Source organism: Chaetodon auriga, chromosome 22 (genome assembly GCF_051107435.1).
Source record: "Chaetodon auriga isolate fChaAug3 chromosome 22, fChaAug3.hap1, whole genome shotgun sequence".
NCBI lineage: Eukaryota > Metazoa > Chordata > Actinopteri > Chaetodontiformes > Chaetodontidae > Chaetodon > Chaetodon auriga.
This window is the reverse complement of record NC_135095.1, coordinates 1,293,700-1,311,157: the sequence shown is the minus strand read 5'-3', so window position 1 is coordinate 1,311,157 and position 17,458 is coordinate 1,293,700. Positions and strand designations below refer to the sequence as shown.

The following is a 17,458-nucleotide window of genomic DNA, read 5'->3' as shown; positions in this document are numbered from 1 at the left end:
TTCCATTGTGTGTTGAGGAGTTTTCTATCCAGTGATAGTTTATTCTGAATCTACAGATAGCCCTGGCAGTTACACAGCACAGGAAGGACAACTGAAGCTTTGATTTTTTTAAAATTTATTTTTAATTTTGTATGCATTCAACAATTGATATTTGTCTTTGCATCATAAACAAAATAACTTTTCCTAACAAGAAGTGAAGGAGCGCCCGTCCACCCGTGCTTCACGTGAAACTGAATGCACAAGACTTTCACGTAATCGCAACCACACCTTGGGTGTGTCCAGGTGTGCGGTAACGTTCCTAAGTGATCATCTCTAGAGGGGGCTTCGCGCTCAACCGCATTACTGAGGACAGGAATAGAATCGGCGGTCAAAAGGTAATCCACTTAATGTTCCTCTCACAGTTTGCCTTAAAGACCCGTTCTCACACGCTCACTCGTTCTCTCTGCTATACACCTAGTCATTCTTTTACCCGAGACGTTAAACACTTCGAATTCCAACAAGCACCGCCTTCGTTTAACCACAGACCAACTCTGTGATTGGACCAGAGGTGGTGATTGGCAGCTCTGAGGCGCTTTCTTACAGGACATATAAATTGACGGACCCGCCCAGGCTTCTCGGTGACGTCACGAAAGGACAAATCGATTTACCGCGAGGTCATTCGGCCTCTCCGAGCAGCCGGTTCCATTCAAGCGGAGGCGCCATCTTAAGATACTTACAGAGTGAGTGCAATAATTCATCTAATAATATGTATATATGAAATATTACATCGCCAGTCATTATGGAGGGCGTATTTTTACGGACCTGTGATCTCTTCTATGTGAATGTTTACGCGACTTCTACCATTTGTGACCTTCCACCTTGGAGCGGTCAAATTAGCTTAGCATGTAAGTTAGTTAGCATAGCATTTTAGCTAGAAAATACCAGGCAGGCAGCTTTGGAAACCTGGACTGCGCATTACAGATGAAGAACAGCAGTGTCCTGTAACTTGTGTCGACATTACATAAGTATTCATGTAGCCATCTTAGTAGTAGTCATGTGTTTATTCAGCAATGTAAATGTTAAGCTAAGCGTTTCCTGTTCACGGTCATACAGACACCTCACTAAGCTAACCAGCACGTGACACGGCATCCTTCTGTGTGATTGTGTGTGAGAGAGAGTTGGTGGGGGTAGAGTGCGTTACCAGTCACCGCTGCCAGTTAGCTCGAGCTAACATTATTTCTTGGTCATTACGCCGCAGCTCCGCCAGCAGGCAGGACACCACCATGTACCCGACCGCTTTGACGCAGCTAGCCCGGGCTAACCCGTTCAGCGCTCCCTTGTTCACCCTCCAGAAAGTGGAAGAACCCCAACAGAGCTTTCATGGACAGAGGACCCGCAGGCTAGCAGCAGCTGCCACCGCAGACGGTAACCCCGGCGCAGAGTCCGCAGGCTGGCTAAAGGGCCAGCGTTAGCTGCATTAGCCTAGCCACCAGATTCACCAAGTTGTGGCTAACTTCACTGCGTTGTTCAGCATAGATGCATTTAGTGTGACGTACAGTGGTCTTGATGCGTGTTGTACATTACCGCTAAATGAATTTAAATGTTATGAACGATAAAAGATGAGATAGTTGAGACAGTTAGCTGCCAGGCCTTTGCTGCATATAAGCTAACGTTACCTGTGGAGGACAAGGAAGGACAAAGTGGCATCTTGACTTTGCACTGCATTGCTTGTCGTACTTTCTTTCAAATAACGGTAGTTGATTCGAGATGAATGAAACTGTTTTTGTGGAAATCTGTAGTTTTTTTTTTTTACATAATGGAACACAGGTCCAGAAATCATTTGATCTCAGACGGTGAGATTTTCAGGGGTCGTGGAGAACACGTTGTACTGGCATTACATTTTTATGACGGCTTGTAATAACAGTAGCCAAAATTGCTTTGACATCAAACTGTAATGCTGCTAACTATCTAGTGACAAATATTCAAGTCTCTCCTTGAGTTTTGTAAAATTTCCATTAACAAATCCTCAGTGCCCAGCAAGTTTTAAGTTTAAGTCTTGATCCTCTTCACCCCGACTTTTCTGTTTAAATTTTTTTCCACATTCCATAACCACATTTGTGTAAATTCTTCTCAATTTTGTGTTTTACAGTTTTTACAATTTGGCTTAGGCAATGTGAAATGAACATTTAAAATGAGATGGGAAACCCTTTTTCTTATTTTTTTTAGATAAATTGCCCCCACGTTTCGGATTCTGTTGTATTCCACGTTTTACAGCCAATTCTGCTTTATTTATCCTTCTGTGATTCTGTCCATGTTTTATGCATTGCTGGTATCAGGGGACCATACATTGTCTCCCTACTGCAGCTTTTGGTTTGCAAGAAGTCTAGCTTAAAGTGAAGGCACTTTCTTTATCCAGCTGGATTGTTCAAACTCTTAGACAGTTAGACGTTCAAAGACTCTCACCTGTGTTTCTTCAGAGGGAGACAGTTGTGAGTTCGGCTCTCAGAAGTATTTCGTCCTGTGCGGCTTTGGTGGAATTCTGAGCTGTGGCACCACACATACAGCTGTCGTTCCTCTCGATCTGGTCAAATGCAGAATGCAGGTCTGTCTCTGTGGCTCGGTGCCTTGTTTTTTAACGTCTCGCCTCATCCACACAATAACCGTGCTGATTTTGTTTGTCTTTTTGAAAATCCACCAATTTGCATGGGAGGCATGGCGTCAACTCAGTTGTGAAGTTGTTTGTCGTTACGTATTGATTCCCATGATTGTGACTTGTTGGAGTGATCTTAATATGGCTGCATGATTTATGCACCAGTGTTCTGATGTGTTAGATGATTTCTGTTTGCCTCACCACCCTCAGACCCCCCACTCAATCCACACTAGAGGGCTCATGTAGGTGGAGGGTCAGGACAGATGGATCAGGGAATGATATGTCCTGAATGTTGACTGTGTTATGACACAATCAGGTGTTTGTCTGTCAGGATGATCTAAATACATGAGATACGCAACACATGTTACTGACATCTGACAGCCATTGATTCTTCATTAACATCTGACTGACTGACCTTGTACTGCCAGTTAAAATATTTACCAAGAAGTCCTACATTTGATAAGGCACAGGTGTTATGATTAAGAAAAACATGTGGTACAAGTGTAAAACGCAATAATATACCTTCGGTGGTGCTAATCCATTACATTTTTGCATAAATGATTTTATTCACAACTTTGTAGGACCACAGTGATGTTTTGCATCACCAGTGGTTGCATGTAAGGTAGGAGACAAATTAAAAATGTGGTGATATGCTTTAGAAAAGGGTGAGCAGTCGTTTCGTTATTTTGTAGTGATTTACCTAACTGACAACACACCAATGTGGTCCTTCAAAGTCCATACTTAAATCACTTGTGTACAATAATTTTATCAACCTTGGGTTTGTTCTCTGAATAAATGGTGGCACGTTAGTGGCAGAGCCATCTATAATGGAAGAGTTCTGACACTAAATTCAAACTGTTCACATATGGCACATAGGCAAACTGTCCTCAGGAAAGATTTGGTAGTTTTGCCTCTGCTGTGACAACTCTTCAATTATGTGGCTCTGTTTTGGTGTTGATTTTTGTCCCGTGTTGCATGTGATTATGCATGTTGCATGCTGTGTCCCCTCCCTTCTACCACAGAGGATGTCAGCTGCGAGTTTGGCTCCTCAAAGTACTATGCTCTGTGTGGCTTTGGGGGTATCCTGAGCTGCGGCCTCACACACACAGCAGTGGTGCCCCTCGACCTTGTCAAGTGCCGTTTGCAGGTTTGTATGGAAGCTCAACCTCACAGCAGCAACAAGGAGCCTGTAACTCCTCCAACCTCTCAGCCATGGTCCTCATGTGTGATCCTAAGTGCTGTAGTTGCACACAAAATTGAAATCACTCCAAATTGAGCAGGCTGCTTTCAAAGGGCTGTGTAAGACAAACCCTATTCACTATTTTGTGAATTGTATATGTATAAAACCTGCACATTAAGTGTTTCTGTAGCCTTTGCTAAATTTCGTTTTTGGTGCTTTCGGGGAATGTTAGGTTCTAGTATTTGTGGAAAATGATATTCTCTCAAAACACGTAAACATTTAAGGAAAAAATAGATTTGAAGTCCCATACCGGCTCTTACTAAAGGCGACTCACACCATGAATATCTGAATATCTGCTTAGAACGCCAGATCCCAGAGCTGCCAATAAATTTTTATATGTTTCCTCACACTGTCATGTTCACCTCCTCAGGTGAACCCAAGTAAATACAAGAGCATTGGCAACGGCTTTGCAGTGACTGTGAGGGAAGATGGTGTTCGAGGCTTGGCAAAGGGCTGGGCGCCCACCTTCATCGGCTACTCCATGCAGGGACTGTGCAAGTTTGGCTTCTATGAGGTGTTCAAAATCTTCTACAGTGACCTGCTGGGAGAGGTGAGTTGTGAAACACCTGTTGGCAAACAGCTATCTATACATCTAGTTTTTACATGAGTACAGGTGCTCATCATAAATCTTGGGGTACATTTTAAGACCAAACCTTAACTGAAAATGGCAAATATCTGTGTTATAGTTTGTATTTGTCATTAACGAGCTGAACTTTGATCAAATTAATTTTTCAATAGACTGCAGTTAGATATGGTTATTTTTATGCAGAAGGATTTATGTTTTGAGGTTGTCCATACATACGGGCATTCACCTGTCCTTCCATCCCATTCTCAGGAACGTGATATTTCAGGAACGCCTTGATGGCATTTCTTCAGATTTGGCACAAACATTCACTTGGACTCAAGGGTAAACTGATTAGATTTTGGTGGTTAAAGGTCAATGTAATGTCACAAAACATGTTTTTTGCCATAACTCAAAAATTTATACTTTAATCATGACAACCATGACATTTTATATCTGAAAAGTCAAAGGTCATCTTCACTGCTGCATCATGATTTTCTGCAAAAACACTTCTGTGGCCATTATTCAACACCTTACCTAAGCAACAAAAGGGGAGATTGTGACCACGTTTCCAATTAGGTGCAATACTGAATTGGTTACACTACTCTTGGGTGCCCGTCTTGAACTAGATGTGCTGCTTGGTTGAAGATGTGCATGTGAAGTATCCCCGTTTTACAATTTGTAGATTCTTTTCAGCCACATTCATATTTGAAGCACACACACACAAGTTCATTGGTTTTGCTGATCTTCAGCTGATTGTCATTGCATCATGTGATGAAGCTCTCAGTCCTCCATACTCCATTTATTAAAAAAAAAAAAAAAAAAAAAAAAAAGAGCCAAGTGAAGACAACATATTAATCACTGGAAAATGCTCACTTGAATCATGCATTATAATTTCTATTTAGCCAAAATTATACTTAAATAGCTTTTCTTAAATTCCTTTAAAGTCTTCACTACATAAATCCGGAGTGACAACTCACATGCAAACATTGGTGTCTTGGCAAATTAAGGCTTTTAGCTTTTATAACATATAGAGTGTCCAGACTTAATCCAGGTTCCTGACATATCATGATCTGGAAACCACATTGCACCAAAGGTATAGTTTTGATTGGCAGTTTCTTAAGTACTATTTGTTGTCTTACAGGTGCTGAGTAATGTAAGAGAATTCCAAGCGATGCGTGTCTGTCACCTAATTTGTCTGACCATTTGTTGTGTGCTTTCCCCCAACAGGAGAACACCTACCTGTGGAGGACGTCATTGTACCTGGCTGCCTCAGCCAGTGCAGAGTTCTTTGCTGACATTGCTCTGGCTCCCATGGAGGCTGTCAAGGTTCGTATCCAGACCCAGCCAGGCTACGCCAACACCCTCAGACAGTGTGTCCCCAAGATGTTTGCAGAAGAGGGGCTCTGGGCGTAAGTGTGCTACCTTCTCACAATTTCTCAGCATTTAGTTTAGTCATCAGTCACTCTCACTAAGTGACAATAAGTAAGTAATTATGAATGATGGCGTTGACTAATAATTAGAATATTGATTTCTGATGACGGAATCCTGTGCAGGCAGGGAGCTCCTAGTACTGGCCAGTACGTGTCAAATGATCATATATTAGTATTCTTTTTTCTTTTTCGGTCAGTAGGAACACCATTGCAACTTCGAAAGCCATCACTCTGTCACTGTAGTAAAAAAAAAAAATCCAGTCTGCAGTTTACTATATACCGATATTAGTCTTTTAATGGCCAGTGCCGGTATTCAGAGAGCAGGGCTGCTGATTGCCACTATGTAATACTAGTATCATGTTGTTATGCATCTGATAAAACATAATTTAGTCGTAGGGAATGAGACACAGTTGCTGAACTTACATGATCATTTATTTTAAGCTAATGTTATTCTCTGCATCATCTGTTAGTCGATCTGCACTTTAGTGAAAAATACAGTGTTAGTGCACTTAACAGCAGATAGCAGCATCTCCTTGTTTCCGAGAGTGCACAAAAATGTGTAAACTTACATAAATGCATTTATTAAAACAGTGTTAGTTCACACAGTAGCACCTGGCAATATCTGTTTTTGGTCACAATGAACATTTATTCAATACTAATATATTGGGATGCACGCTATTTATCAGACCGATAAAATATTGGCCAATTAGGGGAGAAATTACGTCATTTTTAATCGATCCGATAGGTACATTTTAGCCGATAAAAGGGTCCGATAAATTTATTAAATTAGGGAAACTGTTTGCAAGCTGAGGAGCCCCAAGTAGGCCATGACGCGCTGGTTACGTCATTTATCGCGCCTTACTGACAGGACCCAAGCCTGGCCCACGACAAATCTTATTGCTCACCTGAAAAGTCTTCATCGGTTCAAGCGGTTTTGAAAGAATACGAAGCAGCTGCGGTAGCAGCTAGCGGTGCTAAGGCTAAAACTACACTAGTAGTAAAACTCGTCAATATCCGTACTCGTGCTGAAGGAGAATCCTCATTGGGTAACCGACTGTATTCACGCTCTGTGATTGGCCAGTCACACACAGCATCCGCCCCTCCCTACACGGACACGTCTGTAGCTCACGTTGCTCTCCTCAGTACTCCTTAGGTTTTCTTCAGCTCGCCTCTATGTCGGTTTGTATGATATTTAAAGTTACTTGGTGAACTTGTTTCATAACATACGAGGTGCATTTGACAAGACAGAGCTGAAAACCACTCGTGCCGCGTCGGTCACTGCCTCCACTCCGGTCGGGGTTTTTTTTTTTTTTTTTTTCACCGCCTGCTTGCTCTTAGTTTGGCAGGTGATATAAAATCAGTTGGAAAACTTTGCTCGAACTGAACGCGGTGCTTTTGAGAAGAATACAGTGAACAAGGCTGACATATTATTTCCCTGTTTGCCATCATTGGATGTTTGCATGAATCACCAAGTTCACACAGATCATTAAAAAATAAACAGTCTTACAGACCATTTACACACATATAGCTGAACACACAAAGTAGCCTATATTAATATTTTTATTGTATATCAATTTCAGACTTAAAATAATGTACTGATTTAAGCCCCATCCATTTCTGTTAGGCCCCGCTCACTCCGAGTACAGATACGGATACAGATAATTTAGATGGTTGAACAGATACAGATACAGATAGTGGTGTACTCGCTCATCCCTAGCTAAAACAACAATAGTGTGGATGTCCCCATTCAGCAGGCGTTTGAGAACAATTTTTGAGGGATGCACTTTTTTGTTTTGTGTAATGATTTGATATGTTAGTGCATTTGATTTATTCATTTCATATGGTAGATGTTTGGCCCATGAGTATCTTTGCTGCTGTTATTGTTATTTATAGCAAATGACGACAAATATTTGCGTGATATGACATGGAAATAAATTAACATTTGAAAGAGCCAAAATTATTTGCTGTCATGGATAGACCAGAGCTACTAAAATGTCAGTTTTTCATCACTGCATCCTAGATTTGTTATTCTCCTGGATGCACAAACTGCAGATTATATGAAGACGCTTCATGCTTCTTGTGAACTCACACTTTCACTCCTCCTTCGTTCCACTCCAGTTTCTATAAGGGTGTGGTGCCCCTGTGGATGAGGCAGATCCCCTACACCATGATGAAGTTTGCCTGCTTTGAGCGCACTGTGGAGATGCTGTACAAGTTTGTTGTTCCCAAGCCCCGCAGTGAGTGCAGCAAATCTGAGCAGCTGGTGGTCACCTTTGTGGCTGGTTACATTGGTGAGTAACAACATCTGAACAGGACAGTACGCACACCTGGTGGTTGACAAGTTGCCAGTATTCTTTTGTGGAACTTCTCTCAACATGTGTTCGTGTAAAATTCAGTTATTCCAGCTGATTGCAGAGTCCAGTACTCTAATTTGTTTTGTTTGCTCCCTGTCTGCAGCTGGTGTGTTCTGTGCCATTGTGTCCCACCCTGCTGACTCTGTGGTGTCTGTGCTGAACAAGGAGTCGGGCAGCACTGCTTTCCAGGTCCTCAAGAGGCTGGGTCCCAAAGGTCTGTATCAACGCTACACAATAATGTCAACAGTAACATATTTTGTATTACGAGGCTCTGATCAACACGCTCCTTAGATCCACCTCTGGAGGATGCTTTGCTCTGAGTAGAGCTCCTCAGCAGCTTTCTGGCTGTACAGTTGGAGGTGCTTGAGTCATTGGCGTGTGAGAACAGTCTACCTGTCCCCCAGCCCACATGCAGTACTGGCAACCCTGTCCTCTGCGGACAGGGAGCTCCCAGTTCTGCTATCCTGGGAGACGGACATGCTGCTGATAAAAGACCAACTGACTGATAATTTTTGTTGATGTCATCCTAAAGAATACACTGTAGCATCTTGTTGCTGTAACAGGTCAGCCACAATCCAACACACTACAACTGAAGTAACAATTCATGCTGTAGAAATGCTAAATATAAGCCCTTTTTTTAATATCAAGATAGACTTCTTAATATGCTGTAAATTCAGCATGCACCCCATACCTGTTACATATTTATTATTTTTCCATGTGAATGAGGTGAACAAAATATTAGAAACACCTTTGGTATGAATTGCAACACCACCAGGTAGTATCAGAATTGCTGTTTCTTTGTGCACTAAAAGAAAAATACAGAATAAAGAAAAACAGAAAACTAAAGGACTACTTGACAAACTAAATGATTAAGTTCTCCCAGCCCAGAGTAAGGTGTGAACCTCTGAGTTCTCTGGGGGTCAGGAATGTGCCTGAGTGATGTTCTGTGTTTCCTGTTTAGGTGTCTGGAAGGGTCTGATTGCCCGCATCATCATGATTGGTACTCTGACTGCCCTGCAGTGGTTCATCTATGACTCTGTCAAGGTGTACTTCCGCCTGCCCCGCCCCCCTCCCCCTGAGATGCCAGAGTCATTGAAGAAGAAGCTTGGCCTCACAGAGTAAAGTACCCCCATTCCGGTCTCCATCCCTCCACTGAGCTCCCTTGAACCCCAAACTTCCACAGCGCACACAGCAGTTTTCTATATTTAAGTCCTCAGCTCCTGCTGCTCTGCACAGAGCACAGGGCTGCTGCTACTCCTGTATATTTAAAAACAGAAAAAAACAAGCAAGGAGAGAGGATGGAAGTGTCACTCTTGGCTTATTAGGAGTTGGACAGAAAGTATATCTCAGTAGAAACACCTGTCTGGTTTTATGATTTCCTGTTATTAGAAAATTGTTGAAATTCTAATAAAAGAATTATGGCCCTTAAACATTGGCTGTCAGTTGATTTTTTTTTTTTTTTTGTTTACATTAATTTTCATCAAATCAGTTACATTACAGGTCTCGGATGAATTATCCAAGTAATGCAACCTTTGTCTGTTAAATCATGATTCAGCACGGAAGGAAGACTCAGATTTTGTACTTCAGCACCATTACAATAAAAAACATACTAAACTTTGTCTTGAGAAAACTTGTCAAGTACTGTAATGAAAGGGTGCTTTATTATCTGTACTGTGGATTCAGTTTTCAATTGAAAGTAATCCCTTAAAGATTTTCACATTGATTACCAAATCTGTGGGGCTTGTTATGCCTCATTTGTGTGAACAGCTGTGTTTAGAGGCATTGTACTATTGTGTCTGTACAGCCCTTTTTGTGAATGCAATGTCTCAGGGTGCCATGACTCAGGAACAGATTCAACAGGGCAGATGGACCATGTTTCCCATTTGGTCAGATGCTGAATTGGTGACCCTTGGGAGTCCACCTTGAAACTGCTGATTGTATAGATCTTCTGTGCTGCCGGATTGAAGATGTATGTGAAGTATCCACATTTTACAGTTTGTAGCTTTTTTTGCTGCAGCATCTGTATTTGAAGCATTACTATAGGTGGACTACAATACTTCTGCTTCACAAGCTCATTGGATTTACTGCTACACTTAATACCTCTTATCAATTACTTTCAAAGTTTTCATGACATGCAATGAGTCTGTACAGACAGATTAACTCCAGTTTGACAGGTTGGTGGAATCATACAGCCGGAGGCACTCATTCAACTCTACCAACGTAACGCATAAGCAAGCAACTCAACTATGCACGAAAACAAAGGAACTGCGGTGCAGGAAAAATGGCAGCAGGTGCTCTGGACTGATGAGTCAAAATTTGAAATATTTGGCTATAGCAGAAGGCGGTTTGTTCATTGAAGTGCTGGAGAGCGGTACAATGAGTGTCTGCAGGCAACACTGAAGCATGGTGGAGGCTCCTTACAAGTTTGGGGCTGCATTTCTGGAAATGAAGTCGGAGATTTGGTCAGGATTAAGGGTGTCCTCAATGCTGAGATATGCTGGCAGATACTTATCTATCATGTAATACCATCAGGGAGGCATGTGATTGGCCCCAAATTTATTCTGCAGCAGGACAATGACCCCAAACATACAGCCAATGTCTTCAGCATAAAGTAAAGTATAAAGAAGAACAAGAAGTCCTGGAAGTGATGGCATGGCCCCCACAGAGCTCTGATCTAAACTTCATCAACTCTGTCCGGGATTACATGAAGAGACAGAAGGATGTGAGGAAGCCTACATCCACAGACGATCTGTGGTTCTCCAAGATGTTTGGAACAACCTACCAGCCGAGTTCCTTCAAAATCTGCTTGCAAGTGTACCTAGAAGAATTAATGCTGTTTTGAAGGCAAAGGGTGGTCACACCTAATATTGATTTGATTTAGATTTCTCTTCTGTTCCTTCACTGCATTTTGGTAATTGATGAAAATAAACTATTAACACATCTTTGAAAGCATTCTTAGTTTACAGCATTTTTTCACACCTGCCAAAAACTTTTGCACAGTACTGTACATACATACATTGTATAGACATGATATTTAGGATTCAGTATATAATGTCACTATTTGTATAGTACTTTTCATACAAACACAGTACTTCACACAAAGTATAGGAAGGCTGTGTGTGAGATTGTGTGTTACGTTAAAAACAAAAAGACATCCGTACATTGTCACACAATGCCACACTGTGAATTTAATTTAAATTAAATATATATCCTAAATTGGAATATGGAAAATGGGATTTCTTGCCGCTTAATCGTTGTTAAATTGATTTCCACTTGTCTCCTGTCTTCGCCAGTTTTTGTTTCCCACCACTAGAGGGCGTGGTTACTCCACAGCTTTGTATCTGCTGGCTGAAAAACTTCATCCTTCCGTTGAGTGGGGAACAAAGGGGTATTCTGATCCTTTTCTTAAGTGAAAAACATATTACAATAATGGGATATTTTACAAATCCAACATTCAGTATCTTACCAAGAACTTATTTTCTGTCATTAGGCTACCGTAAACAACAATTTCAATGTGTTTTTAAATTGTTACAGGATTTTGTAGAAATGAGTGTATCTTTAAAGAGGAGAGAGGCTGGTACCAGAGTTTGAAAAGAGAAACCAAATGATGGACTGATCTCAGCTTTCCGTAGCTTTGGCTGTATTCCATTCTGGATTTCTGGATTTTTCATGCACCCACTGATCCTGCCAGCGTTGTAGTATACTACCACTTCATTATGATGCAAGTCGTAACTGAACCGTTTTACTGTCAAATTTTAGGGGAGGAGAGGGGCATCATGAAAGTCACACGCCTCATTTCAAATTAGGTAAGAAGCAACTACTGTGTGTGTGAACAGTAATGTATCACATAGAAAGAGGAAGGTGAGCAAATTTACCTTGCCTGGGTCTGCTGTCGTTAGAATCCATTTGTTGGCTCATAAATAAGTTGTTTATACACTGGCAACCATTGTGCTGTCTTCTGTTGGAAAAAGGACGCATCTCAGTGCATGTGTTTGTGCCCAACAGGGCTTGCTGACAGGATAAGGTTGCAAGGGGTGATGGGAAATGGATTCCATTTATGTTTTCTCTGTTTCTGAGATCATAATGTCATTGCTATCTCACTGAATAATACATCAACACTATGAGAGCTAAAAAGGTTTCTCAGAGATATGATTTGCACATCTCCTGTTTTTCAGTCGCATCACAGCAGTAATTTCCACATGTAACCTGTAAATTTGTTCCATATTTGCAATCTGCAGGCCCGGTGGCCTGTCTGTCCCCCCGTAAGCATCGTTCTTACTGCTGCCTCTCATACAGCTTGAATACTATCTGTGGTTTATTTTTGGGCTCCATCTCCAACATGTCTGACTGCTGATGCAAACAGCTGCAGGCTTCATCAGGGACAGTTAGGCTTCAGCCTTTATCATCAGGTCCAAAACTGTGCAAATTCAGACAAGGAATATCTCAATATTACAGCCCATCAACCTTTACCTGTAACAGCTATCTCTATTGTGCCAGGTATTACAGTCATGATTATTAGTTTTGATTGACCAAGGGAACAACACTCGCATGATTTTTAGCTATGTACATATACATTCCTCTTAGTGTTTGTATGGACTCTGACAGTATGCTTTGTTTTTCATTTTTCATTATTATTATTATTATTATTATTATTGTTATTATTATTATTATTATTATTATTATACTGATATAGTGCTTTTCAGGATACTCAACAACACTTAGGTTATTGAATTTTTTTGTTAAAAAGAGGATAGTCTGACTTTTTTTGGGGAGACTTTAGAGGGTCTTTCCATTTTTTCTTGATGATAAAAATCTAATTGTCTTGAAAAAAGATGCAGAGAACACCAGTCCTGTCTCTATATCAGGAATTTGAAGCATACTTGTATTTTTCATAATATTTCAGTAGTTAATAGGACCAGTATGTCAGTTTGGAGAAACTTCCACTTTCCATTTTTAACAGCCTGCAGCAGCTCCAACCCTCATTTTCTGCATAGTAACCAAAAGTAGAACTACAGTAAAGTTAAATGTATCGTAAATGGTTATCTTATTATACAAGTTCAGTGTCACATGTTGCTAACTTGTTCTGGTGTAAGATGTAAATCTCCCCAAAATTAATAAATCAATTAGGCCGCTAATTATATTTTTGTTGATTTTCATTTTATTTTATTCATTTGATGAATTATTAAGTCTCTAAAATGTCAGATGATTTTGAAACCGTCACATTTTTCATCCCCCTTGAGGTTGCAGGCCTGACTTAAATGATAGAAATTCCTAGACAAATTCATCAAATGACCAAATCCAACTGCCATGCCTGGGACTTCTGGGGCCCCTGGGGTTCTGGGGTCCAGGGACAGTAGTCCTCTCTTCCCCGTTGCCTTGTCAAAGAGGAAAGAAGAGTGCAGATTTTGATATTATTGTGATACTTGCACTGTAGTTTATACTTTTACTGATCTCACCATCTTTACTTGGCAAGTTCACAGGTGAGGAGGGAAAGAGTCAACAGCATGTCACTGCTCCACAGAGAGACACAGCAGGGATGGCGGGAACAGCATTGGCGCATGTGCGAAAATATTAATCTGTGCATTCATGCATCTAGTCATTGTTCTTCCAGCCCCGTGGTGAGATTTGCAGGTCACTCAGAAATAGCAGACAGTGTTCCTGGTCACATGAACGGGGGGCCCGGCTTGGCTTGCTGTGAGGAATTTACAGTGGGAAGAATCCACTCCAGAGCAGGCTTGGGACGTAGCAAGGAAGAGGCTGGAAAAGTCAGCTGGACTACAGACTGAACAGGCTCACTGTAAGGACAAGCTTGTACTGAGTCCATGGTACACTTGTCACTGCATACAGCTGGCTGTCTGTAGTTTCAGAGCAAAGACTGTGAAGCTTTTGCAACCAGTGCTTTTTATTTGCATTCAATGTTAATGGTACCAAAGGATGTCAGGAAATGATAAAGCGAGAGCTGAATGTACCAAGTGCAAAGTAAGGTTTTTTAATAATGCTCTGCATCACAGTTACAGTGTCAGGGTTTCACTGTGGCCTCATTATGAGCCAAATACTAAAAGTTACACACCCTAACCCTAACGTATCCTTTAAACACACAAAAAACCTCCGACAAAACCAGAGCCGTCTGCCTCCACCATTTGGGTTTAGTCAACTGTTTTGTCACACAAGACTCATTTTACCGAATGGTAGATGTTGATAAAGGTTACTGACTTTATTTAAATACAAATCTTTCAACTATCATATCATTACAAGTACAAACTACTACAGTGGGGTGTCTTCCCAAAAATACCATTACAGAGCTGTAGCTTATTCAGAATGCCACTATAGGATTCCATCCAGGGCCAAGAGAACAGAGCACACTACTCTAATTCTAAGATCTTTACACTGGCTTCCCCTTACAAAATAGATTTTAAAGTGCTGTTTGTAGTCTATAAGTCACTGAGTGGTTTATGCCTAGAATACATGTCTGATCTGCTTAAAGAACACAAACCAAGCAGGGCTCTTAGATCCATGGACCCGGGTCAGCTAGTACAGCCCAGAGTCCAGACTAAACATAGTGTAGCAGCATTTAGCTGTTATGTTGCATGCAACTTGAACAAACTGCTAGAAGATCTTAGATATGCCCGAGCTGTAGCAATTTTTAAATCCAGGTTAAAAGATTTCACTTTTTTTTCCTTAACCGTGTTCTAATTCTACTCTGTGGTTCTCTATTCAGTGTTCAGAGGAGACAAACCCACAGTTAAGGCTACTCACACTATGTTTTTATTCTATTCTGTGTGCTTTGTGTTTTCGTTTTACATAATCTTTTTAATCTCTTTTAAATTACTGTTTTATATACTTTGTACTTTCTTTTAACCATATTTTATATATGGTTTGTTTTCTTTTCCTTTAATTTATGTAAATCATACTGAAATGTCCCTGTGTATGAAATGTGCTGTAGCATTAAGTTTACTATTGCTATATCCTCCTGACTACCAGTAGTTCAAATTTGTTCTCTGTGGAGGACATTTGTTAACCTGAATATCTCCCAACCCTCTGCATACTACTGAATTAACTCCTTTTGCTATCTACTGAGAACATTTAGGGCTTTTCAATCATGATCCATAAAGGATTCTTCTTCTTCTTCTCTTTTCAATGATACCAAATGTGAAGGGGTGGGGCTTTGGTACCTTTCTCTTTTTCATTAAGGAAGATGGTGTCCATCAGTGCAAAGTGTTTTCAGTATTCAAATTACCTTACTTACTTTTTCTGTTTCTAACTTTTTTCTCCATGATGTTCTACAGCTCTGATATGCTCTTAAACATCAGGGAATTATTGCCAGCCACTTCATCTCCAACTATTTTGAATAGATCGCAGGAAATCTGTAACTGCGTGCTCCCATAAGAAACTGGAGAGGCTGCCCAGCACACAAGTGCCCTGTCAGCAAGCCAGTGCTCTCCACAAGTGGAGGAAGGAATGCACCACTCACATCTGTCTGCATGCCAAACATACATACATACCAATACCAATTATCAGAGTTGACCGGGGACACTGCAGCAGGTGGGAAATCAAAGAGACATGTTTTTACATCAGTCACAATTGGTGTGGGGATGCAGTAAAAACATATCAATATTGCTCCAGTGCTCTCAAATCCATTTTTATCAAGCACAGACCATATTTAAGTGAGAAATCTCATCTGTCATCCTTGCAGGTGTTTATATTTCCCTGCAACCTGCCAGCACAGAAGCTCAATGCTTTCTGGTAGAACCAATTTCCTCCGTGGAAAATTCTTGGTCAAACTCAGTAATTGTCATGGGAGATTTCAACTCCTGTTGTGTATTACATGCATTACAGTAAGGTGATGGACTCCAGTAGCAACTGACATGCTTCAGGACTGCATGGAGTGCACTGACTGGAGTGTCTGAGAGGCCACTACACACACCGACAGCTCTGTCTCATTTTCAGCCAGTCCATCTCTGAATGTCGTGTGCTGCCCTGTTTCAAAACGTCCACCATCATCCCAGTTCTTCCAAAGAAGGATAGAATTATGTGCTTGAATGACTACAGACCCACTGCTCTGACATCTGCTGTCATGAAGTGCTTCCAAAAATTCATCCTGTCTTTCCTCAAACCAATCACAGACCCCCTTCTGGATCCTTTACAGTTCACCGACAGGGTCAACTGCAAACTGGACAGTGCTGTCAACCTCAGCCTCCCCCCTTGGACCAACACCTGAACACACCCAGCTCCTATGTCAGAGCTTTGTTCATAGACTCAAGTTCAGCCTTGAATACTATCCTCACAAATGTGTGTACATCAAGCTCTTATAGATCTAAGTACCCCACCTTATCTGCAAGTGGATTACAGACTTCCTAACTTACCTTCAGGAAGCCACAGGTGTGGCCTGGCAGTCGCCTGTTTCACCCCCTCACCACCAATATCAGATATCATCATATATGTTCTCCCTTTACACCAATGGCTGCACCTCCAGCCATCCTTCCATCAAGCTGATCAAGTTTACTGATGACACCATGCTCCTGGGTCTCATCAAGGACACTGAGTTGGCCTATGGGAAAACTGTTGCAGCTGGCAGCATGGTGTACAGAATAACCTGTCTGTTAGGGCACAGAGTCCACAGTAAATGATACGATGAAACTAGTTAGTTTGATGCTTAAGCTGTGTCAACGTTTAGTTGTAGTAGGGAGACATAAGGTTGATCTTAACTAATCTGGTGTAAAGTCCAAACAAACTAAAATATTGCCAAGGAAAATTACATTTTCACTGACTGAAGCCAATCAGTGAAAAAACACAATTCTGAATGGAGTGTTTTATGTGTTGTCTCTCTTGCCCAATCATCTTTGAACACTTTGCTAAAAACAGGCTAAAGGCTAAATGAATGTTAATCATCAAGCAACAACCAACAGATACATAAACTAGGACAAAGCCTCGGGTTTAGGTGATGACTAGGCAACCTTAATCTACAAAAGTGGTAGTGGTATTGAATGGTGAACGTTGTAACGTTGTATGAAAACATAATGATAGCCTACAGTGGCAACCAAATTAGTTGTTCATTCAAAAGGTATTTAACCCCATATAATTTGCTTGCCAACACTATGACACTAGTGTCTAATGTCAAACTTAGTCAAGTTCCAGCCGTATAGGTGTGATGCTCTGTTGATATTAGTTTGTGTGCTGTCACGTAAAACATGCTGCTGATGTGAAACAGCTGGTATAATTCTCTCTTCCTCATGCTCCAAG

At 41.1% G+C, this 17,458-nt stretch overlaps 1 protein-coding gene and 1 non-coding gene across 4 annotated transcripts; both read left to right on the top strand.

The window, feature by feature from the left end:
* Positions 1 to 633: 633 nt before the first annotated feature.
* On the top strand, positions 634 to 9,648 carry slc25a3a (solute carrier family 25 member 3a). 3 transcript variants are annotated; one of them, XM_076722076.1, is made up of 8 exons: positions 634 to 719; positions 1,238 to 1,404; positions 3,652 to 3,776; positions 4,240 to 4,419; positions 5,662 to 5,843; positions 7,983 to 8,155; positions 8,322 to 8,432; positions 9,180 to 9,648. In XM_076722076.1, the coding sequence occupies exons 2-8, from the start codon at positions 1,263 to 1,265 to the stop codon at positions 9,338 to 9,340; spliced, it is 1,074 nt and encodes a 357-aa protein (XP_076578191.1). In that variant the 5' UTR covers positions 634 to 719; positions 1,238 to 1,262; the 3' UTR covers positions 9,341 to 9,648. The 3 variants fall into 3 exon arrangements, with proteins under 3 accessions (XP_076578191.1, XP_076578190.1, XP_076578193.1); XM_076722075.1 differs by lacking the exon at positions 3,652 to 3,776 and adding an exon at positions 2,457 to 2,581; XM_076722078.1 differs by having other exon boundaries at positions 657 to 719; positions 2,457 to 3,776.
* On the top strand, positions 8,496 to 8,698 carry LOC143315570 (small nucleolar RNA SNORA53). The gene has a single exon (XR_013076140.1). It is a non-coding gene; the product is annotated as a small nucleolar RNA SNORA53 (small nucleolar RNA).
* Positions 9,649 to 17,458: the final 7,810 nt, after the last annotated feature.